The sequence below is a fragment of the Lactuca virosa genome, chromosome 6, assembly GCF_052849685.1.
Source record: "Lactuca virosa cultivar CGN04683 chromosome 6, Lactuca_virosa_CGN04683_v6, whole genome shotgun sequence".
Classification (NCBI taxonomy): Eukaryota; Viridiplantae; Streptophyta; class Magnoliopsida; order Asterales; family Asteraceae; genus Lactuca; species Lactuca virosa.
The window spans coordinates 4,060,531-4,086,074 of record NC_136431.1 but is presented as its reverse complement, the minus strand read 5'-3'; the positions used below and the strand labels follow the sequence as shown (position 1 = coordinate 4,086,074).

General features: G+C 43.6%; 1 protein-coding gene across 1 annotated transcript in view; it reads left to right on the top strand.

Annotated features, from left to right (window-relative positions):
• LOC145121284 (uncharacterized) overlaps nucleotides 1-24,563 on the top strand; it is a 29,312-nt gene extending 4,749 nt beyond the window's left edge. The window contains exon 2 of the mRNA XM_079057059.1: nucleotides 23,959-24,563. Coding sequence (XP_078913185.1) covers nucleotides 23,959-24,563 — 605 coding nt within the window. The remainder of the gene's footprint in view (nucleotides 1-23,958) is intronic.
• Nucleotides 24,564-25,544: the final 981 nt, after the last annotated feature.

Here is a 25,544-nt window from a genome sequence, read left to right as displayed (position 1 = left end):
CAGTCGGACGTTTACGGCTGTAAACACATGGGCGGTAAACCCATGGGCGGTAAACCCCTGGGCCGTAAACCCCTGGGCTATAAACCCGTTTACAGCCGTGAACCTATTTCCGGCCGTAAACCCAACCGGTATAAAGGATTTTCCCGGAGAGATTCTTCATTTCTCATCTTTTTCACCCGAAAACACTCTCAAGTTGCTCCTAAGAACCTCCCAAGAACATTCATATCCTCAAGAACAAACCTTCAAATCTTCATATTTTCACCAAGAACAACCTTCATATCTTCAAAGGCTGCAAACCATTTCACAGCCGCAAACCCGTTTGCAGCCACAAACGTAGTTCACGGCCGCAAACCCAGTTCACGGCCGCAAACAGCCTTGGGCCGGGAACCTTAGTTGAAAACCCTCTTTCTTCCACTTCAAACAAGTCTCGGTAACATTCCTATCCCAAAAGCAAGTGTTTTCTAACACTTTAATTAATGGATTCGCTAATTTAAATACAATTATGTGTTTAATTATCATTAGGAAACCGTTAATTCCCGCGTACTCCAACTCGAGGGTCATCTTTCCGGTTTTGCTGTCGAGCACGTGCACATAATCAACAGTGAGTTCATACCCCTACACTTTTACCTTTTTTTACATTTTCAGGGGGAATACAAGCAAAAGACAAAGAAATTTTGTGTTCTTACATAAAGGATTTCAACAGGATTAAAACTTATGCAATTGATACAACCAAGATATCACTACATTTTATAAAATATTTAGATATTTTTTCCCTTTTGTAACATGCTGAGCATTAGGGAAGTTTTCAACATACAACCATAATTTCAAAGTTTTCAGTACAATACAAGAATCGAATACATAACATACATGAAAACTATAATAGGTATAGTTTGGGATACAACACCCGGTTTATCAATTCCATACATTAACAAACATATAAACTATAATAGACATAGTTTATGGCATACAATACTACTTTCTGAAACATGAGTACAATACTAAATAATTATTTAAGTATAATTATTCTTACTCTACAAGTATACATACAATTTTGAGTACAAGAGAACACTGCAACACTACACGTAAACTAGTTAATACATGGTTGTGAGGCACTACTTCAGTTGTACCCTTCGGGGTGCGGAACTAAATCCTACTACAGTATAACCAGAGTCTCTTGGAGGTAGAGCGTGATATTTGTGAATAGATCTATTCAGGACTGACAATCCCACACCTAAACTGCTAGCTACAGTTAGGTAGGCATGCCTGGGGTGACAAATGTCATAACATCTGACGCCTGAAGAACGTCGTAGAGGTCACTAGGTCATATCAAGCATGGTTATACCAAACTCGCAACAGTATAAACTAACCATTTGTTTATGGGATTTCAATTCTTCAAATAGTTTTATTTTCAATAATAGAACTATCATACACTACAACTAGAGGATTCCAGGGAATACGAATACATAGTTTTATTTTAAGTAATAAAACTACTATACATACTGGTGGCAGCCAGAGTTTTCATACAGAATACATTATACATTACTGGTGATAGCTAGGGTTTTCATATAAAGGTTTACATACAGAAAACATTATAAATTACTTGTAACAATGTAAATTTTCAAACAATTTTTCATTTTTAAAACATAATTCATTCATAACAAAACCCATTGTATCACATAATATCTCAATGAACAATCCCAGAATCTCAAGTACATAAATCTTCATCAGTGTGTACAGACTATGCCGGCGCCTTCCCGCGATCCTCGTTAGTACCTGAAACACATAACACAACAATTGTAAGCATAAATGCTTAGTGAGTTCCCCAAATACAACATACAACACATACGCCTTTCCAGACCATAACTCTGTGGGATCTTCCGATCCAAGTGTCTCAGGGGACTTCCGTCCCGAATCCCGGTAGACCTTCCGGTCCTACCCGTATCGACCTTCCGGTCCGTAACCTCCTGACCTTCCGGTCCATGTCATCTTGACCTTCCGGTCCATATCATCTTGACCTTCCGGTCCTTACCATACATAACATACATAGCACATACATATCAAATAACCGCATATAGCACATACATCTCATAGCATACAAGACCTTCCGGTCACACATAGGTACCCTTCCAGGTACAGTATAGTGAGAAGACTCACCTCCCATGATGTCTAGTAAACCTTCTGGCTTGATAATCTCGATCGAGCCTCCGCCTAACACATAAGGCAAACATCTCTAATTAATACTTTCTCTTGTTCTCATCTTTAATAATGGGTAGAAGACCATTCTACCCCTCCCTAACCTCTCTTGAATCAGCTTGAACAAGACCCCATGGTCAACTGAAGTCAACTTTAGTCAACAGTCAACTTTGACCAAACTCGTCGAGTGCACTCAGGTGACTCGGCGAGTCCATGCTTGTCCTCTGAATCCTCCTAAGGTCTCACTCGACTCGTCGAGTTAACCTTTCACTCGACGGGTTACCACTGGTCACGAATCGCGGGGCAACCCGACTCGACTCGTCGAGTCCCCATATGGACTCAGCGAGTTCCCTCCATGGCATCACTCAAATGACCTTCTGAGGTCAGATCTGTTTCTCTAACTTATAGATCTGACCTTCTTACACCCAAATATCGCATAAAGGTTCAAACTTTAAGCTCATGCAACACTCTTATGCCCTTATATGAAGAAATAGCTCATAAAATGGCAACTTAGATCCATATCTCCAATGAAACAGCATAAAGTAGAATGGTTGGGACTCTCTGGACCTCTTAAGGTCCAGATCTAAGACTTATTCCACCTTGGGACCTCATAAGCTTCGAATCCAAGCTAAAGAAGGAATAAGAAAACCCTAGATTCAAGAAAACCACCAAATACACGAGAATGAGTATAGATCCATACCTCCTACAGCAGTCCCATGCGAAGAGATGCTAGATCCACTGCCCCCATCACGTTCCTTGCTTGAGTCATGCTCTTTTCCTTCCACAAAACCCACCAAATTACTTGATTTCATCATAAGAACTCTCCCAAGGCTCCAATGGCGATTTAGGGTTTCTCACAGGAGATATGAGGCGCATCCAAGGTCATAAGTTCCTTTAAATAGGCTCCAACCCCGGAACTTAGGGTTTTATCTGCCCATCACCTACTCGGTGAGTCCATACTTGGACTCGTCGAGTCCTTTCATCAAATACCCGCAATCAACTCGACGTGACTCAGTGAGTCAGACTCTCGACTCGTCGAGTCCCTCTTAAATCCTCCAAATTGAAACAAAAACTGATATCCCCGAAATCCCGGATGTTACAATTCTCCTCCACTTAAATTAGATTTCGCCCTCGAAATCGCTCCTCCACATACAGATCGAATCCAATAACCAAATGGCACCATCGATAGGATCTCATGCCACACAGCTTCCATCTTCTCTGGACACCTGGATCCCAACAGGGATTCCCAATCCCGGAGGAAACCCAACCCTTCAGGTTCTCTCCCGACATAATCCAACAACCGGCTACCGATCCCTCATACCAAACATAGCAACCATCCGAATCACGACCGAAGAAACGGGAGGGTTCACGTCCCAACAGGGATCATCCACTGAACTGCTATCGGAACCCAACCGAACAAAGAATTATCAACTCTCTACCCTCAAACCCTAAGGAATAATCGTGCTCGCTGAAGTGTCCTCAGACATCAAAAAAATCAAAAGCCTCAGCTCCATTCCTCGTATCCCTTTTTAACACCGAGTACCAGGTCTGATCTCGACCTAATAGTTGAACCTCCAGGGTCATCCGTTGCATTATCCCAACCGTCTTCATGGTTTCCTTTTTACTAACCACATCGGCCCAATGTGACCCTCAAGTAATGAAGTCCGCTTAACCCTAAGCGAATGCTACCTTCCCAACTGAAGATTGACTCGACCCCGACCTCTGTCATTTGTTACTCATAGTTCTAAGCAACTTGCGGTGCCTCCTGTACCCGAGTACTGACCCACACAGGTCTAAGACATCAGATGACAAATACTACTCCTCAACATGGAACCCACCTCAGAATCCAGAACCTCATCTCGCCTATCCAATGCACCACCAGAGCCAAACTCAAACTCGGGAGTTTGGTCCGACCCAGAGTTGGAACCACTCGTCCCAACGAAGCACTCAACTCAGAACTCATTTCCCGCAACTCATGCATACCTCACTTATCCCATTCTTTCGGATTGCAATGACCACACCTTACTCAGAACATAATGATCCCCTAACATTGAGGAGACCCCGATCTCGCCCCTGGTCCGACCACCAGGTTCCCAAAAACTCATAAATTAGGGACACCCCATGCCTAAAACTCTTCTGCGCCATGCTCTGATCAAAGAGTACTTTCTCATAACAACTTCTCGCTAGCTAGTGTGTACTACATCTTCCCGTAGCACCACATCAACCTCTCACTGACTGGTGAGTACTACGGCTTCCCGCAATATCACCACAACCTCTAACTGACTGGTGAGTACTACGGCTTCCCGCAGTATCACCACAACCTCTCACTAGTGAGTACTACGGCTTCCTGTAGCATCACAACAACCTCTGACTAGTGAGTACTACGGCTTCCCGTAGCATCACCACAACCTCTGACTAGTGAGTACTACGGCTTCCCGTAGCATCACAACAACCTCTGATTAGTGAGTACTACGGCTTCCCGTAGCATCACAACAACCTCTGACTAGTGAGTACTACGGCTTCCCGTAGCATCACAACAACCTCTGACGAGTGAGTACTACGGCTTCCCATAGCATCACCACAACCTCTGACTAGTGAGTACTACGGCTTCCCGTAGCATCACAACAACCTCTGACGAGTGAGTACTACGGCTTCCCGTAGCATCACCACAACCTCTGACTAGTGAGTACTACGGCTTCCCGTAGAATCACAACAACCTCTGACTAGTGAGTACTACGGCTTCCCGTAGCATCACAACAACCTCTGACTAGTGAGTACTACGGCTTCCCGTAGCATCACCACAACCTCTGACCAGTGAGTACTACGGCTTCCCGTAGCATCACCATAACCTCTGACTGACTTACACCCTCCGCGGACCAATCATATATAGGTGCATGCACTTACCCAAATTATGCATCACTATATATGGCGGCAATCGCCACAATAAAACACCCTTCTCTGCTGTAATCCATATTCTTGGACAATCTCACTTTCTGTCATTAACCGAAAGGACTCCCACTGGAATCGTAGATGTTTGACCTACCACTTGTCGTCTCCACTCATGACTCAAAATTATCCGAAATCCAATGCATTAAATTCGGATACCTCGATACACCACCATAGAACCTTACAACATCTCGTCTCATCCACTGATCTTCCTGATCCATAACCTGAAATTGGTTGTCTAATCTTCTGCCCTTCCCAAGCTAAATAACAGCCCCATTATTGAACCAGAATTTCTCAACCGTCGAACTCACCCTACGAGCCAACCATCTCGAATTCACCATTTTGACCTCGAAGAATTTCCGTTCACCCCAAGGTCTCCGACCAACGGCCAATTGCCGTGGAGACACTCATCCTTTTCAAACATAACAAATTCATTATCTCGCTCTGCACCTCGTCTCAATCACCAATAACCCTGGGCTCATGATTTCGCACTGCCGATCTCTCCGTATCCAGATCTCTAACCGTTCTCGATCGAATATCTAATCCCCTCAATAAAATACCCGGTTCTCCCCCACTTAGGGTTCGAACCAACCCTAATCGGCGCACCAGCAATCTATCCCACAGACTGTTTCCACCATTAACATCGCACCGACTCCTGGAAGGTGCTACACAACGCTCGATGATCTCCTGACAGAGATCGAGCAACTCCAATGCCCCGAAACTCAGATGAAATCCTCAGAACTTCCTACCATGACTGCCTTTAGTCATTCAGAATCTCACACCATTCCATCACCGGACCTCCCAACCGTCCGGTATTAACCCTGACTCTTAGTCTGGAAGTAATGATCTACCGTACTCCTTATCATCGACTCCTCGACCAACGTTCCATCACGTCACTTATCATAAGAGCAGAAACCATATTTCCACTCTTAATACCTATCAAAGACAATAAGGGCTACCGCCCTGATATACTCCTCTTGATCGTCCGACGTTGCAGCTAACACATGCCCTACTATACTCAGTTAGGGTGTTTCCTGGTCCTTGACCATCTCAGTCCCCACTGACGACCTGTTCAAGCTATATCTTTACCTCGCGTCAGACCTACTGCCACATACTCTGTTTGAAGATCACCATCCGTGCAATCCCACAGGGCTCACCCCCAACTCAAAAACCAAAATCTCAACACCTCTTATGTCTCCCACATGAAACAGATATAGCACCACTCGGGTCACAGAAAGTGACCTCTCCACTATCGGTCGGTCGCCCAGCCCAGACCGTATTCTCCCATAACGCATCATCCCTACTCATCCCTGAGTCTTGTGACTCCAACTGGCATATCACCCACAATCCCTCAGAGCTCATTCGATTTCCCTTTTCAAGGGATACTCCACTAAAACTTGTTCATCATGGCCTTCTGGCCCCACACTCATTCACCTCGATCTCAGTCTAGACAATCCCCACGGAATAACTGGTAAAAACCAGAAACACTAACCGCCACATGTCATGATACTCAAACCGTGTGGTCACATCTCGATCTGCTATGCATCATGGTACCTGTACCATGTTATCTCCTCTTAATCTTATACGAATCATGGTATTCGAACCACGTTCTCTTTTCTCAATCCATCTCAAATCATGGCACTCTAACCCTGACATCAACTCTCGTCCTGCTACAACTCATGGGACTCGACCCATGGCATCACTTCTCAATCTGCTACTTATCATGGTACTCGAACCATGACATCACTTCTCAATGCTCAAATACCGGCTCATGCGTGCCTGCTCAGACGACACGTGCTCGGGGCAAAACAACGTCCTCTCGTAAAACATCCGTGTAATCACAGTCACGGACTTCGTCCCCTGCTTGAGGGACAAGAACTCCTGTGCCAACCGTTCCCGCTCCAAAGGGGGAACATACTCGTCTCTGAACATGGTGGTGAACCTCTCCCAGGTCACCTCCGAAGTCTCTTACAAGAGTGAAGTTCGCCGCCACGAACTTCCACCAGTCCTTCGCCCCCAAGCGAAACTAGTTCAGTGCAAACCGAACCCTCAGATGCTCCGGACACGAACAGGTGTAGAAGCATCCCTCGATATCAGAAATCCATCTCATCGTAGCAATCGGATCCTGCGTCCCATCAAACTCCGGTGGCTTCGTGTTGCTGAACTCCCGGAACAGCATCGAGTCACCCCCCCTGAGGTCTAGCAGCAGCCACAGTTGCAGTAGCTGTAGCAGTCGCAGCCTCAGTAACCGCTGCGTATCTCTCATTGAACGTCTCAATCAAAGTGGTCTCGATAGACCCAAACATCCCCGGTATCTCTGTGCGGATAGCCGCAGCCCCTTCGTCGTGGATCATCTGACGAAGCTCCTCGTCACTCACGCCACTGGTCTCTGGTCTGTGGCACGTCCCAACCATGATGTCTCCGAAATACAACATAAAAAAATCAGAGACTTACTCGAGTGTACTCACACTCGATAACTCAGCCCTACTTGTTCCTTAGTACCCTAAGGATTCTTACTTGGACTGCGCACTGATCCGGTGTTTTCAGTAGTACGGGCCCAATACTATCTTCCACACCGCATCAGCATTCATTCCAAGTCCTCCTCCTAGGATCCCAGACCACAAGTACTCTACATCTCGCTAAGCATAGGCTACCCTTCGGTAGACTTCTCATAAGCTCCTCACTGCTACCTACTCACTCTCGAAGCATCTCATAGCAGCAGTAATCTCCTAGGCTAAGGCATCACAAATCAGGCCACTCTAGTCCTAATATGAATACCTAGCCTACTCTAGCATGCATAACATATCATATCATATCTCATAACACATAATGTAAGGGTATTTTGGGAAATCACCGTTCGGGCGCTGGCTGATCATACACACTGCTCCGTTCTGCCTTTCTCAAAATCTTTTACTCTTTTAGAAAAATTGTTTCTTTTCTGAAAATTTTTACTCAAATCCCCAGTTTGAGTTCAGATACGCCCGAAGGTGCATCCGAATCCCTCAAACCAAGGCTCTGATACCAACTTGTAACAACGTAATTTTTTAAACAATTTTTCATTTTTAAAACATAATTCATTCATAACAAAACCCATTGTATCACATAATATCTCAATGAACAACCCCAGAATCTCAAGTACATAAATCTTCATCAGTGTGTACAGACCATGCCGGCGCCTTCCCGTGATCCTAGCTAGTACCTGAAACACATAACACAACAACTGTAAGCATAAATGCTTAGTGAGTTCCCCAAATACCACATACAACACATACGCCTTTCCAGGCCATAACTATGTGGGATCTTCCGATCCAAGTGTCTCACGGGACTTCCGTCCCGAATCCCGGTAGACCTTCCGTTCCTACCCGTATCGACCTTCCGGTCCGTAACCTCCTGACCTTCCGGTCCATGTCATCTTGACCTTCCGGTCCATATCATCTTGACCTTCCGGTCATTACCATACATAACATACATAGCACATACATATCACATAACCGCATATAGCACATACATCTCATAGCATACAAGACCTTCCAGTCACACATAGGTACCCTTCCAGGTACAGTATAGTGAGAAGACTCACCTCCCATGATGTCTAGTAAACCTTCTGGCTTGGTAACCTCGATCGAGCCTCCGCCTAACACATAAGGAAAACATCTCTAATTAATACTTTCTCTTTTTCTCATCTCTAATAATGGGTAGAAGACCATTCTACCCCTCCCTGACCTCTCTTGAATCAGCTTGACCAAGACCCCATGGTCAACTTAAGTCAACTCTAGTCAACGGTCAACTTTGACCAAACTCGTCGAGTGCACTCAGGTGACTCGGCGAGTCCATGCTTGTCCTCTGAATCCTCCTAAGGTCTCACTCGACTCGTCGAGTTAACCTTTCACTCGACGGGTTACCACTGGTCACGAATCGCGGGGCAACCCGACTCGACTCGTCGAGTCCCCATATGGACTCGGCGAGTTCCCTCCATGGCATCACTCAAATGACCTTCTGAGGTCAGATCTGTTTCTCTAACTTATAGATCTGACCTTCTTACACCCAAATATCACATAAAGGTTCAAACTTTAAGCTCATGCAACACTCTTATGCCCTTTTATGAAGAAATAGCTCTTAAAATGGCAACCTAGATCCATATCTCCAATGGAACAGCATAAAGCAGAATGGTTGGGACTCTCTGGACCTCTTAAGGTCCAGATCTAAGACTTATTCCACCTTGGGACCTCATAAGCTTCGAATCCAAGCTAAAGAAGGAATAAGAAAACCCTAGATTCGAGAAAACTACCAAATACACGAGAATGCGTATAGATTCATACCTCCTACAACAATCCCATGCGAAGAGATGCTAGATCCACTGCCCCCATCTCGTTCCTTGCTTGAGTCATGCTCTTTTCCTTCCACAAAACCCACCAAATTACTTGATTTCATCATAAGAACTCTCCCAAGGCTCCAATGGTGATTTAGGGTTTCTCACAGGAGATATGAGGCGCATCCAAGGTTATAAGTTCATTTAAATAGGCTCCAACCCCGGAACTTAGGGTTTTCTCTGCCCATCACCTACTCGGCGAGTCCATACTTGGACTCGTCGAGTCCTTTCATTAAATACCCGCAAACAAAGGAACAATACATGAAACAATACATACATACTATTATTATTCATTACAAAGTATACTATTCATTTGCAAGAACAAAAAGGAACTTACATACTATACGTGAACAAGATAACTAAAATGTGAGATACTATTTCATGGCATAGAAATATTCTTGCTTTGTCACATTTTGTAACCAGAGTCTCCTGGAGGGAGAGCATGAGTTTGTGTATAGATCTATATGGGACTGACCATACCACACCTTGTTGCTAGCTACAGTGGGACCTGCAGGTCCACGGGTGACAAATGTCATTATCAGTTTCGACGCCTGAAGAACGTCGTGTTTTATACTAGTCAATCAAGCATGGTTATAACTTTATCAAATTTTAACCTTAATTAACCAGTTTGGTTACAAGGTAGTTAATGCATCAGTAGTTTATTTTTACATAATTCTACTATAAACCTTCATTTTCCATTACATTCATACAATGATATTCTCACATGAGAAATGCATACTATTTTTCTAGTAAAGATAGTTTACAAATATGGAAAACATACATTTTATACTATTCCAAGTACAAACATACATTTTATACTATTTCAAGTACAAACATACATTTTATAGTATTTCGAGTACAAACATATATTTTATACTAGTACAAGAGAACAAACATACAAAACAGTCTGGTCTTGGGTAGAAAACTACTTTTCATTTCAGAAGAAAATATAGGATTTTCTGGGAAGTATTCAAACATTTCACTAAACAAATACAAACATTTTCATGAAACAAACATTTGACACTAAAACACTTATGAACTTACCAACTTAAATGTTGATACTCTCTTTCAAAATAACTTGTATTCTCAGGGAACCAATAGATAGGTACACTGGATCGGATTTTGAGAAGACGGAGCATGTTCAAGACTCGTCTTTTATTGTGATGTTATATTTTTTGGTGTCTTACAACTATATAAAGAACACACACGTATTAACTATTCTATTAATGCAATAGATGTTGTTGCTTGTTTTACTATTTTGCATTGTTATGATATTGTACATGACGTCCTCCGCCCCTGAACGTTTCCGCCGTTCTGGTTTGGGGGTGTGACAAGTAGGCACTGTAAAGGGAAACCCTAATTTTCAGGGGTTTGTACCCTATTTAAAGAACTTATGGCTCATTTGCAGCTACTTCCATCGTTCTTTCAGCCTAGAGAAACCCTAGTTTGAGCCTTGAACCTTCTTGAGTGAGAAAGAGAGCTTTTGAGAGTGATTTTTGGTGTGATTGTGAAGATTTTGGAGCTTGAAGAAGAAGGAGCAAAGAGAGAAGCAGTAGATCCGACATCTACTCTGTATTGGCGACCATATTGAGGTATAAAGTCACTAACTTGACCTTTAGTTGCTTAAGTCTCTTTTCTTGGAAGCAAATGGTCACTTTTGGTGCCAAAAGGGTGTCATACTCGGATTTGGACTTGTCACAAGGATATGGTTCCAGATCTGGACATCTGTAGGTCCTCCATAGCATAAAGTTGCTCACTTTATCCAGCTTAGGCCCTTTCCATGCACAAAAACCTTGAAGGAACCTTAGTTTTGGTGTTTTAGCCTTGTGAAGTCTTGTATGCACGTAAAGTTTGCAACTTTACGTGGTAACTACACTAGGAGAAGTTGGATCTGATGTTTGGGACCTTGGATCCTACTGGAAAGGACTGAAGGAACTCGTCGATTCCCTTAGCCAACTCGACAAGTCGAGTAGGGTTTACCCGTTTTCGAGATTCGGAATGAGTGCAGTGAAGGATTAGAGTTTTTGGTCTGCATGAGTTTTCGGTCTTCTGGACATTAAGAAACTCGACGAGTTACATAGGTAACTCGGCGAGTTGACGAGTTACTCAGGTAACTCGACGAGTTGTTGGATGCACTCGACGAGTTGAGGTCAACATGGACTGTTGACCTTGACTGTTGACCTTGACTTTGACCAGGGTTGACCAGGGTTGACTTTGAGGGTATTTTTGGTATTTCAGGATTGTGACAAAGTAAATCACAATGATTCTTATAGGCAGCTGAGTAGGAGCTGTGCGTTGGACTTATCGGATTTTACCTTGTCAGTTCAGCATTCGAGAGGTGAGTCTTTTCACCATACCAATGGGTCTAAGGCACCAAGGCCAGCCCATTTTATGATATGTGGATTGTCGATTGAATATGTGGGGGTTCCCATGGCATTTGGTGTAAGACCTTGGAGGGTTTCCATGGCACCCTAGTATATTTGCTTGTTTAGTTTGTATGATATTTGCTTGGTAGTGAAGACCATGTGGGGGTTCCCATGGCAGGAAGACCATGTGGGGGTTCCCATAGCAGGTAGTTAAGACCACGTGGGGGTTCCAGTGGCACTAGGTGTAAGATCCTGGAGGGTTTCTATGGATTCCTTATATGTTTGTATGCATGGCTTATGTGGTTTATGTAGCTTTTTAGCTAATATGGTTATGTGATTATGTGGATTGTGTGGGGTATGCTTTGGGGGACTCACTAAGCATTAGCTTATAGTTTGTGGATTTGTTCCAGGTTAATCTAAGCCTAAGGGCAAGGGAATGGTCTGATGGCGCGACATACACTCTCTCTCAGGCGTTTTTATGGGACACTCTAATGATTTGAAATAATATTGTTATTGATATGAATTTGAAAACAATTGTATTTGCGCTTTTATGGTTTATGGAAAATGTTTTGGCTATTTAAAAATGAAAAATTTTGTTTTGAAAATTCGGTCGTTACAAGTTGGTATCAGAGCCTTGGTTTGAGGGATTCGGGCACACTCTCGGGTACGTCAGGACTCAAACTAAGGAAATGGTAAAATTGTTTTCAAAAATAAAAGTTAAAAACTTTTACGAATGGAAAAGGGGAGAGTGCAATGCGCGTGATCGGTCGAGCCAAGTAAGTAGTTCCCCAATATGATAGCCATGTTATATTGATATTTGAGTTATGATAATCATATGGATCTTGCTATGTGTATGCTTTTAAAATTATATACGGTTAGGAGCTTATAGCCTTAGAATGATTGATTTGGCCTTATTTCATGTTCCTTGTCTGGTCCTAGGGTAGAATCTATTATTCGAAACTCTATTTGATCCTTTTCTGTGTATAATTTTCATGCATAAAGGCAACCTGTTATGATTGGTCAGATTGATATGGGTAGAGAAAATCTTAGGATGACCTAGGATTCCAGTGATCTTGTAGCTTGTAGGATATGTTGTTATGGGACGAATTGTGGTTATCAGGTAGAGCCTTGGGGAAGGTACAGGTAGGTGTGGAAGCTAGTATTGGGCCCGTACTACTGAAAGCACAGGACGTGTACCCGAACCAATGTTAGATCTAGAAGCTCTAAGGAGGACCGGTGTGGGAAGATCCCCTAATGGGATATCCTAATCATTATGACTTATGACATTGCAGTTCAGTATGGTGGTGACACGACATGGAGCTGGGGGATCAGGATCAGGAACCAGGTCTGGGTCGGGCGACGGTATCGAGCCCATTGATGAGAGGCTGTGCGAGCTCATTGCAACTAGGGTGACGAGGGACATCCTTGACGCTACCCCAATAATTTTTGGGACGGTCAAGGAGGGTATGATGGATATCATGTAGGAGAGGCTCAGGGCATTCAGAGCCGAGATTGTTGTGGGCCAGTTCGGGGCCCGAACTCCCTCGTTCTGGGAGTTCAAGGTGTGTGGGGTGCCGATGTTTTTCGGGGTCAAGGACCCCATTGTTAGACGATGCTGGGTGGCGGACATAGAGAACGCCCAACGCATGAGTTCTTGCCCTGATGCGGCAAAGGTGGGTTTTGCTTCATGTATGCTGAGAGATAGAGCCCGAGACTGGTGGGAAAGGTGACTAGCCAGGTGGGAGCAGCCGGTGTGGCTGAGATGACCTAGGCCGAGTTTGTCAGGCGATTTGATCTGGATTTTCACCAGCTATTGAGGTGCAGCGGTTGGTGAGGGAGTTTTAGGAGGTGCAGTGGTTGGTGAGGGAGTTTCAGGAGGTGCAGCGGTTGGTGAGGGAGTTTCAGGAGGTGCAACGGTTGGTGAGGGAGTTTCAGGAGCTCCAGCAGACCACCGAGACTATGGCGGAGATTACCGCCAAGTTTCGAGAACAAGCATTGTTGATCCCATAGTATGCTACAGACGAGGATATGAGGAGGAAGAGGTATCATTGCATGTTGAGGGATGATATCCGGGAGTTTGTGAGCTTTACAGGGTGCAAAACCCTGAATAAGATGGTGGAGAAGGCCCGTGAGTGGGAAATGGAGTTGGACTTCCGCACCAAGCGGAAGACTGAGCAGGAACAGACAGCAGTAGGTCATGCTAAAAAGCCTAAGAACTCAGATTCATCCAGTAGGGGCAAGCAGGGTCGTGGCCGGTGAGCCAAATGTTGCAGATCTTATGGTGGAGTTTGTCGGGGGACGGGCCCGGTATGTTATATGTGTGGTCAGTAGGGGCACGTGAGCAAGGATTGCCCCAAGAAGGGCTTGATTTGTTTCCACTGCAACGAGACTGACCATAAAAAGGCCGATTCTCCGAGGTTGCAGGGAGGGGGAGGAGCAGTGGCCGCATCTACACCCGCCACAATGAGGATTACTGATGGCCGCACTGCTAAGGCGGATGCTCCAGCGGTGAAGAGCCGCACATTTGAATTGACCACCAAGGAGGCTCAGGCAACGCCAGACTGTGTGACTGGTACGTATTTTATCTACCTGTTCTAAATTTATTGCATTGCGTATGTATATATTGTGCTTATGTATAGGGACCTTTTTGGTCAATGGTATGTCTGCTCATGTTTTGTTCGATTCGGGAGCTACCCGATCATTTGTATCTCTTGCTCTTAGCAAGAAGTTTCAGGATGCGCCGGGGACTTTGGATTCCCCGCTTGAGGTTGAGATTGCGGACGACCGCACTGTGAGTGTTGCGAGGGTGTATTGGGACTGTGTCCTGAATGTGCTTGGGGAGAGGTTTCGTGTTGATCTAGTCCCAATACCTTTGCGAGGGTTGAAGGTGATTGTCGGGATGGAATGGTTGGGGGCCAATGGGGCCATGATCGATTGCGAGCGCCAGTTGGTGAGGGTTCGAACCCCAAGTGGGGAAGAACTGGTTATTCATGGAGAGAGGTCCTCGTAGGGGCCAACCCTCTGTTCAGCTACGAGGACTAGGAGATTTCTGCATCAGGGTTGTACGTTATTTTTGGCATATATCTCAGATACGAGGGTTGAGACCACAACAGATTTGCGCAATGTACCGGTGGTACAGGAGTTTCGGGATGTCTTTCTCGAGGAGTTAACTGGAGTGCCTCCGGAGAGGCAGGTGGAGTTTCGCATCGATTTAGTGTCGGTTGTCGCTCCGATAGCAAAGGCACCGTACCGGCTAGCTCAACCCGAGATGCAGGAGCTATCTACGCAGCTTCAGGAGATGCTAGACCGAGGGTTTATCCATCCGAGCAGTTCCCCATGAGGAGCTCCGATCTTGTTTGTGAAAAAGAAGGACGGGTCCCACAGGATGTGCATTGATTATCGAGAGCTGAACGAACTAACGGTGAAAAACCGTTATCCGTTACCGAGGATCGATGATTTGTCCGATCAGCTGCAGGGTGTGTCTTGGTTTTCCAATATGGATATTCGGTCGGGGTACCATCAGATGAGGATTCGGGATGAGGATATACTGAAGACAGCTTTCAGGACTCAGTACGGGCACTATGAGTTTGTGTCGATGCCATTTGGGCTCACCAATGCCCCAACAGCATTCATGGATCTCATGAACAGAGTGTGTAGACCGATGCTGGATCGGTCGGTGATAGTTTTTATTGATGATATCCTGGTCTATTCTAAGACCAAGAAGCAGCATGATCAGCATCTGAAGGAGGTATTGGAGACATTGAGAACGGAAAGGTTGTATGCCAAGTTCTCAAAATGTGATTTCTGGCTGCGTGAGGTGCAGTTTTTGGGGCACATCATCAACCAGGAGGGAATTTCGGTTGATCTAGCCAAGGTTGAGGCAGTGATGCGGTGGGAAGTACCGAAGAACGCATCTGAGATCCGTAGCTTCTTGGGTTTAGCGGGCTATTATCGGAGATTCATCCAGGATTTCTCCAAGATTGCTATGCCTTTGACCCGCTTGACCAAGAAGAATGTGACATTTCGATGGGGCACGGATCAGCAGTTGGCTTTGGAGACCCTGAGACAGAGGTTATGTGAGGCTCCGATTCTAGTACTACCTGAGGGGTTGGATGACTTGGTAGTGTACTTTGATGCATCGATCTCAGGGTTAGGCGCGGTACTGATGCAGAGGGGGCATGTGATAGCTTACGCTTCGAGGCAGTTGAAGACTCAAGAGGCGAATTATTCCACTCACGACCTGGAGTTAGGGGCAGTAGTGTTTGCCCTCAAGATTTGGAGGCACTACATGTATGGAGTACGGTGCACTATTTATACTGATCATAAGAGTTTGAAGTATTTGATGGATCAGCAGAACCTCAACATGCGGCAGAGGAGGTGGTTGGACGTGCTGAAAGATTATGATTGTGAGATCTTATACCATCCAGTGAAGGCCAACATGGTGGGCGATGCTTTGAGCCGAAAGGCGGCAGGTTCCCCGATTGGGAACGTTTGGTTGAGGATGACGGTGATCTCTCCTTTATTGGATATGATCAAGGAGGCTCAGGTCGAGGGTGTGAAGAAAGAGAATTGGAAGATAGAGCAGATTCGGGGTCAGTATCCCTTGTTTGTTCGGGATAGCCGAGGTCTTCTGACACAGTGTGCCCGGGTGTGGGTACCGGTGGCTGGAGGAGCAAGACAGAAGATATTGGAGGAGGCACACAAGTCCAAGTTCTCTAGACATCCGGGGGCTATGAAAATGTATAGAGATCTGAGACTGAGCTATTGGTGGCCCTGCATGAAGTGGGAGATCGCTTCGTTCATGGAGCGGTGCTTGACCTGCGGGAAGGTCAAGGTCGAGCATCAGCGGCCTCATGGCAAGGTTCATCCGCTACCCATTCCCATGTGGAAGTGGGAGGAGATCACTATGGACTTCATCACGAAGTTACCAAGGACAGCGAGGGGCGTGGACGCCATATGGGTGATTGTGGATAGGTTGACGAAGAGTGCCCACTTTATTCCGATATCTGAGAGTATATCCGCTGGGAAATTGGTGAATATTTATGTGCGAGAGGTGGTGGCTAGACACGGGGTGCCAGTGTCGTTAATCTCTGACAGAGATGTTCGATTTACATCTAGATTCTGGAAGACGTTCCACTACGAACTGGGCACTCGGTTGCATTTTAGCACGGCGTACCACCCCCAGACAGATGGCCAGAGTGAGAGGACGGTCCAAACACTTGAGGATATGCTTTGGGCATGTGTGTTGGATTTGGAGGGAGTTGGGATACATACCTCCCGCTAGTATAGTTTTCATACAATAATAGTTATCATGCTAGTATTGACCGACCACCGTTTGAGATGTTGTATGGTTGGAGGTGTAGGACCACTGTTTATTGAGGAGAGGTAGGGCATCGGGTCATGGGGAGCACTGAGGTGGTGCTCAAGACGACAAAGTTGATTCAGCAGGTGCGTGACAGGCTACGAGTCGCACAGAGCCGTCAGAAAAGCTACGCTGACCGGTGGCGATCAGATCTTGAGTTACAGGTGGGGTACTTTGTGTTACTAAAAGTGTCGCCATGGAAGGGAGTCATCAGATTTCGGAAGAGAGGCATGGGGCCCCGATATATTGGACCGTTCAGGATTACGGCCCGGGTGGGCAAGGTGGCCTATCGCTTGGATCTTCCGAATGAGCTTAGCTAGATTCACAACACCTTCCATGTGTCACAGCTTCGAAGTGTGTCACTGACGAGGCCGCGGTCGTTTCTCTGGATGATATTCAGGTGAACGAGAGTCTGAACTACATTGAGAGGCCAGTTGTGATTCTAGATAGGAAGACCAAGGTTCTTCGAAACAAGGAGGTAAAGTTAGTAAATGTGCAATGACAGCACCGACGGGGCTCCGAATGGACATGGGAGCCAGAGGAAGAGATGCGGGATCACTACCCGAACTTATTTGGGTCAGCAGACTTCGAGGACGAAGTATAGTTCAAGTGGGGGAGATTTGTAACACCTGTTCCAAGTATTATTTAATTTTATAAGTTTTAGGGTTTTATGCTGGGACTCAACGATTTTGGGAGCTCCAACTCGTCGAATAGAGGTCATTATGAGGACGCGGGACTTCGGATCTACTCGACGAGTCAAAAGGCCCCGACTCAACGAGTAGGCACTGTAAAGGGAAACCCTAATTTTCAGGGGTTTGTACCCTATTTAAAGAACTTATGGTTCATTTGCAGCCACTTCCATCGTTCTTTCAACCCAGAGAAACCCTAGTTTGAGCCTTGCACCTTCTTGAGTGAGAAAGAGAGCTTTTGAGAGTGATTTTTGGTGTGATTGTGAAGATTTTGGAGCTTGAAGAAGAAAGAGCAAAGAGAGAAGCAGTAGATCCGAGATCTACTCTATATTGGCGACCATATTGAGGTATAAAGTCACTAACTTGACCTTTAGTTGCTTAGATCTCTTTTCTTGGAAGCAAATGGTCACTTTTGGTGCCAAAAATGTGTCATACTCGGATTTGGACTTGTCACAAGGATATGGTTCCAGATCTGGACATCTGTAGGTCCTCCATGGCATAAAGTTGCTCACTTTATCCAGCTTAGGCCCTTTCCATGCACAAAAACCTTGAAGGAACCTTAGTTTTGGTGTTTTAGCCTTGTGAGGTCTTGCATGCACATAAAGTTTGCAACTTTACATGGTAACTACACTAGGAAAAGTTGGATCTGAAGTTTGGGACCTTGGATCCCACTGGAAAGGACTGAACACAAAAAGGACTGAAGGAACTCGTCGATTCCCTTAGCCAACTCGACAAGTCGGGTAGGGTTTACCCGTTTTCGAGATTCGAAATGGGTGCAGTGAAGGATTAGAGTTTTTGGTCTGCATGAGTTTTCGGTCTTCTGGACATTAAGGAACTCGATAAGTTACATAGGTAACTTGGCGAGTTGACGAGTTACTCAGGTAACTCGACGAGTTGATGGATGCACTCGACGAGTTAAGGTCAACATGGACCGTTGACCTTGACTTTGACCAGGGTTGACTTTGAGGGTATTTATGGTATTTCAGGATTGTGACAAGTAAATCACAATGATGCTTATAGGCAGTTGAGTAGGAGTGTGCATTGGACTTATCGGATTTTATCTTGTCAGTTCAGCATTCGAGAGGTGAGTCTTCTCACCATACCAATGGGTCTAAGGCACCAAGGCCGGCCCACTTTATGATATGTGGATTTTCGATTGATTATGCGTTATGTTAGTATGACATTTTCATGGAAGACCGTAGGCGATTCCCGTGGCAGTAGACTGAGACCATGTGGGGGTTCCCATGACATTTGGTGTAAGACCTTGGAGGGTTTCCATGGCACCCTAGTATATTTGCATGGTTAGTTTGTATGATATTTGTGTTGGGTTTTAAGCACTATAACACTCCTATGGTGCACATGCAACCCTAGATGCTTTGGATCTAAGTTTTATATAATTATACATGCAATTTCATTTTTCCAAAGCATACATCCTAACTAGCATACAATAGAGGATATACAACTTTTTTTTTGGAAAGCGAACTTCCCTAACGAGGGTTTCCGGGCCAGCTTTCGCGCACAGACTAATCCCCCGCTGCAAACATGAGACTTTGCCTCATGCCCTGGAGTCACTGTAGGCGAACCTCCATGGCCACAAGCGCTGAGTGGTGCCAGGATTTGAACATGGGTCAATAGGTTATCCACCATATCTTCCACATGCCTTACCAAGTCACCACAACCCAAGTGGTTAGGATATACAACTTAAAACCAAAATTAGATGAATACCTCTTGATGTAGATTGTAGTTCTTGGCCTTAGAAAGCTTTAGCACCTCAAGTGTGATGCCTCTAATATGTCTCAAACACCAAATTCAAGAGGAGGATTGAGAGAATAGGCTAGTTAGCTCCAAAATCGATTATCACTCTCTTAGAATGAATGGGCAACCGATTTAGGGGTTAAGGGATTGTATTTATAGTGTGGCAAAGACTAGGGTTTCATCCACGCAAACCCTAATGCACCATGACCCTTCATATTTCTTAGGCTCCATGGGTTAAACCTTTTAGCCCATCCTAATCAACCATGCATCATTAGCCCACATTATAAGAATCATTGATTTACTTAATCTGTCCCCGTATATTTAATCAGTATCTTTTGATCACTAAATTAATCCCAAATTAATTCTTGACCAATACTAATTAAATAATATGATTTCTCAATTAATATATTATACTTATAATATATTAATAAATAACAAATAACCTCTTTCTAAAAAGTCCATCTTGTCAAATTGCACTGGTGAAGGCAACCCAAAAGGACCATGGTACTATCGGGTCAAGTACATACCGGTTATAGTTATGGGCTTAAACACCTAATCCAACAGTCTCCCACTTGGATAAGTCTAATAACTATAACTGCCAATGCAACTTCAAAATCTGATTAGCAATCGTAGCTCTGAAAAGCCGATGTCGAAGTCTGACCTAGTCAGTGACGCGTCCTTTAGATAAGGGATCATATATTCCTCTGTTCTTTAAGATATCATGTGGACAAATACATGGAACATAGTCATACTTATTGTCCTGCAGTTTGTTTCCCGATTTCCGATTTGTCTAACATAGAACATAATTGAACACATCAATTTAGTCCTTTCCGGGCCCGACACATAAGTCAAAACAAAATCATTGAGGGGCCCAAGATATCGCTTTTAATCCTCTTAGGATAAAAGGAACAGATAAACTTTGACTTATATGCTTGTACTAACTACTCGTTAAATCATGCACACCGATACGTTTTATAACATCAAATTACTGATGCATTTTCATATCATCAATGCACAACCAACTCGTAGTCAACAACTCATGTATCTTGGTTTGAAGACTATATGATATTATCGTCTCACAATCACTCATGATAAATTCCATGAAGTGATTCATGTGAGCGTGGGTTTAATCCAATACTCAAATCTTATTTCAAGAGCACTCATGAACGTTGTAGCATACTTTTTCTATGTCTAACACCTTAGACAATCTACAAGCCAACTCATGACAGTCTAACCTCATAACCTACTTCCAAAGTATGATCGACCGCGGATAGTTTGAATAATCTTATTATTCCGGAAGTCAAAACATGCAAGGTGAAACAATAGTAAACAATTGACACAAGATAGTAACTTTACTTATAAATAAAACTCCTTTTATTCAATCATCAAATGTCAATTACATTTTAGCTATTGCAAGTTTCTAAACATTTATCTAATCACTAAAACTAATATCGTCCTTCAGCCCGATACTCTTAGCATGCTGCAAATGCTTAACCCTACTCACTCCCTTCATAAGGGGATCTGTTGGGTTATCCTCTGACAATACCCTCTTAACTACAAGGAGTCCTTCTTCTACTCGATGTCTTATGAAATGTACTTTCTGTTGATATGCATGGATCTACCATGATCTCTCGGTTCCTTGGTTAAGGAAAACACCCCTTCATTATCGCAGAAAATCTCCATAGGCTCCTTTATGGATGGTACAACTCCAAGGTATCCGATGAAGTTCTTCAACCATATCGCCTCTTTAGATGCTTCGATCGCTGCTATGTACTCTGATTCACAAATTGAATCAGCTACAGTCTCCTGCTTGGAATTCTTCCATGTTACTACTCCTCCATTTAGGGTAAACACCCAGCCCGACTGAGAGTGCAAATTATCTATGTCGGTCTGAAAACCGGCGTCACAATACCCTGTCACTCTTAAGTCATCACTCCCACCAAGGGTAAGGACCCAGTCCTTAGTCCTTCGCAGGTACTTAAGAATGTTCTTTACTGCAGTCCAGTGAGCTTTACCAGTATTTCCTTGATATCTGCTGACCATGCTCAAAGCAAAAGCCACATCAGGACGAGTACAAGTCATATCATACATGATCGAGCCAACTGCGGAAGCATATGATACTCGACTCATCTCTGCTATCTCAGCCTTTGTACTCAGACTATGAGTCTTACTCAGTTTGGTATTGCTCTAGATAGGTAAGTCACCTTTCTTGGAGTTCTCCATGCTGAAACGCTTCAAATGGATCAAACGTTAATGGGGAATTTCGGTGTTAGGTGGAGAAACACATAAACAGTGACATCGAATCTACAGATGATCAAACTCTGACCAGATGAAAAAGGAAGTCTAAGGCATCTTCTTTAATTTCTCATGTCAAAGGACCAAAGACTATCCTTCTTTCTGAAAAGGTTAAGGAGTGGTGTCTTACAGTAGAAGAAGTAAAAGCCTTGGCTACTGAAGATGATCATGCACGGCAGAACAGAACTATTCTTGAGAATGATTTTAATTTCATTAATGATCTGGTTACTGCTAAAGGAAGTATGAATCAACATAAAAAAGGTTCAAACGCTTTTATGAGGAAGTTGCAAAGAATGAGAAATTGGAAGATATTCTCACCAATATTGATCACTCTAAATACGCTGATGTGATTTCAGGGAGATTCTCTCTTGATCTAATTGTAGAAGCCAGGTTCACTAAGCCTAAGGGGTAGAAATTTCTAATAGTACATCAGACTAGAAGAGACTCCAAGGGTTAATACCTTGAGAAAATACTTGCATTTGATTTGGTCAAGTATGGATTCATCGATTGGATGGAAATTCAAAATATCATCAAGAACCACAAGGGTGTTCATGCCCAAGAGCTGAAGCATGCCCTGTCCTTGATAATCAACAAAGTCAAGAATCTTAATTTAGTTCCCCTTCAAGGTGAAACTTCTTCATCAACAGCTCCAGTTGCCTTAGGTACTTGAAGAAGAATATCTAATCATGCTCAATTCCTTCTTCCTTTCGGATCCGTCTACATCAATAATTCCTTACCAGTGGGAGTAGTTCATCTTCAACTTCTTTTCATCAAAGAACCATTTCATGGGATGTTTTATGTTTATGGAGATGACCATATGTGTTTCCAAAGATCTAATGAGCTTTCAAAGGCTCCCACTGACCACTTGTTTCATTTGAGACTAGAGTGTTTAGGCAAACCTGAAGTAGATAGCTATCACTGGTTAGTCTCCTTTGAGCTAAACAAAAGAAAAGATGTACTTGCATGTGATAATTACAAGTGGAGAAAGTCTTTCACCATGATTTCTTACTGAATTAGGTTTTAATATCATCATATTGGGGGAGAATGTAAGGTCGAATTTTTATAATCTAATGAGTCAAACCTACTTCACACTGATACATCAATGTCGACGTCTCAGTTGCTGACCAACGCTTTTCTCGACAACATGAAGAAAAGTTTTGCTCTACATTTTCCAGATCTGTTATATTTGTGATATGATCTTTTATTTGTATAGCTTATATTGCATTTGTAAAGTTTTGTTTATATCCCTGATTTTTAGGGATTTCACATTCTAGATAGTTTCACCCTATTATATAAGTTATGTTAGGGTTCATTGTAAAATAACGCTTGATGCATTCTCTATTTATGAGCGTTTATTAATCAAAATTGATTTTTAATTATTCTTGTTCTATATTGCTTGATTTTAGTCGATTATCGATCCTTCACAAATCACATGCAAAGATAAAAGGAAGTTGATCAATTTTTCCAGTAAGTTTTTTTTCCAGGTTTTAAAAGAGAAACCAAAATATTCGTTTTGCTTCTTGTACTCCAAGAAAACATGTTAGGTTTCTTTATGTATTTCATGTATTCTTATCAGAGATTTCTAGCAGACTTGTAAAATGTCACCTGCACATGTTGATTCAGCTTACAAGCCTTTCTTTAGCTTTTAAGAAGGATTGTTTTGTGTGTCTTTGTGTGTATATATATATATATATATATATATATATATATATATATATATATATATATATATATATATATATATATATATATATTTGTTACTTAGTTTCTAGCTATCCATTCATTAATAACATTTTGCTTCCATTCCAAAAAAAAGAAATAAAATACTTTTGTCATTTTAGAGTATTTATAAATGATTATTCAATGTATGAGATGTAATTATGAATCTCTATTAATAATACATTAGTTTGTTTTCTAAATAATTATGAGATGTAATTATGTCTCCTTTTTTGTTCATTTTGGTGATGGAGGGACTTCATGTAGCTTTTCTTAAAGCTCATATCGCTAATGTGTTTCAAGGCATTTCCATCAGTGGGATTGATATCTCACACCTGTTTTATGTTGATGAAGTTGTCTTGATGTCTTCATGGGATCTAGAAAATGCTACATGTATCATTCGTATCTTGCGGTGTTTTTATTTAGCTTTCGGTCTTAAAATCAATTTGAAAAAAAGCAAATTGATAGGAGTTGGAGTTCCTTTTCCTCAGGTGGAGGTGGTGGCTCGTAAGGTTGGGTGTGCTCCGGATTCTTATCATTTTGTTCATCTTGGAGTTGCAGTTGGTCAGAATATCTCTCGGGTTTCTGCTTGGTCCCCTATTGTAGATCGGTTTCGTTCTAAACTTTCGGGTTGGAAGGCGAAATGCCTTTCATTTGGAGGTTGCCTTACTTTGATCAAGTATGTTCTTGGAAGTCTGGGTAGTTATCTGATGTCTATCTTTATGGTTCCAATCGCTGTTGCCAACACCTTGGAGTCTCTTCGAGCCAGGTTTTTTTGGGATGTGGATTTGGATGAGAGATGCATGCATTGGTTTAGCTGGGATAGAGCTTTTGCTGACAGAAAAGAGGGGGTCTTGGTATCGGTAGTTTGATCTCCTTCAACCGAGATTTACTTTTTAGATGGCGCTGGAGATTCTTTCATAATCCGGATTTGATCTGAGTTAGGGTCGTCAAAGCTCTTTACGGTTCCGATGGTGGTTGTAGCTCTCTTTCCCCTAGGAGAGGAATGATGGGTCCTTGGAATGGAATTATTCGAATGTTGGTCCAGCTCAAAGATCGTGGTTTAGATATTCAGTCTTTTTGCCCCATTAGGATTGGTGATGGGATAGTGACTTCTTTTTGGCATGATGTGTGGAAGGGGGATGCTCCCCTGGCTGTGTCTTTTTTTCGGATTTTTGCTCTGGACATTCATAGATCTCTGTCGGTTCAAGATAGAGTGTTACTTGGATGGGATTCTGATTATCTCAGACAGAGTCCTAGGGGAGGTATTGAGCAGACTCAGTGGGATGCTTTTAATTCTTTGATGTAGGATGTACAGCTTCAGTCGATACCAGACCGTTTGGGGTGGACTATCGACGTTCGAAAATCAAGAACCATGTATCTCAAAACATCATGTCAAATACTGTATCAAAATCATATGAGAAAAATATCAGATTCTAAAACAATCCCAGGCTAAAATTGTGGTGTGTGCCATGCGATCATCCCGAGCCCTTCCCCTTGCTAGTAGAAGTACCTAAAACCAAAACTAAAAACCGTAAGCACGAAGCTTAGTGAGTCTCCCCAAACTACCACATACCATACACATATAACATGAAACTAAGAGATATGGGACCCGCCCACACTCCGCTGACTCTGAGATACAGGCCCCGCCGACACTCAGCTACTACAAGATACGGGCCCCGCCCACACTCTTGGAGATACATGCCCCGCCCACACTCCACTAACTGGGAGATATGTGCCCCGCCCACACTCCGCTGACTCTGAGATACGGGCCCCTCCCACACTCAGCTACTACGAGATACGGGCCCCGCCCACACTCGGCTACTATAAGATACGAGCCCCGCCCACACTCA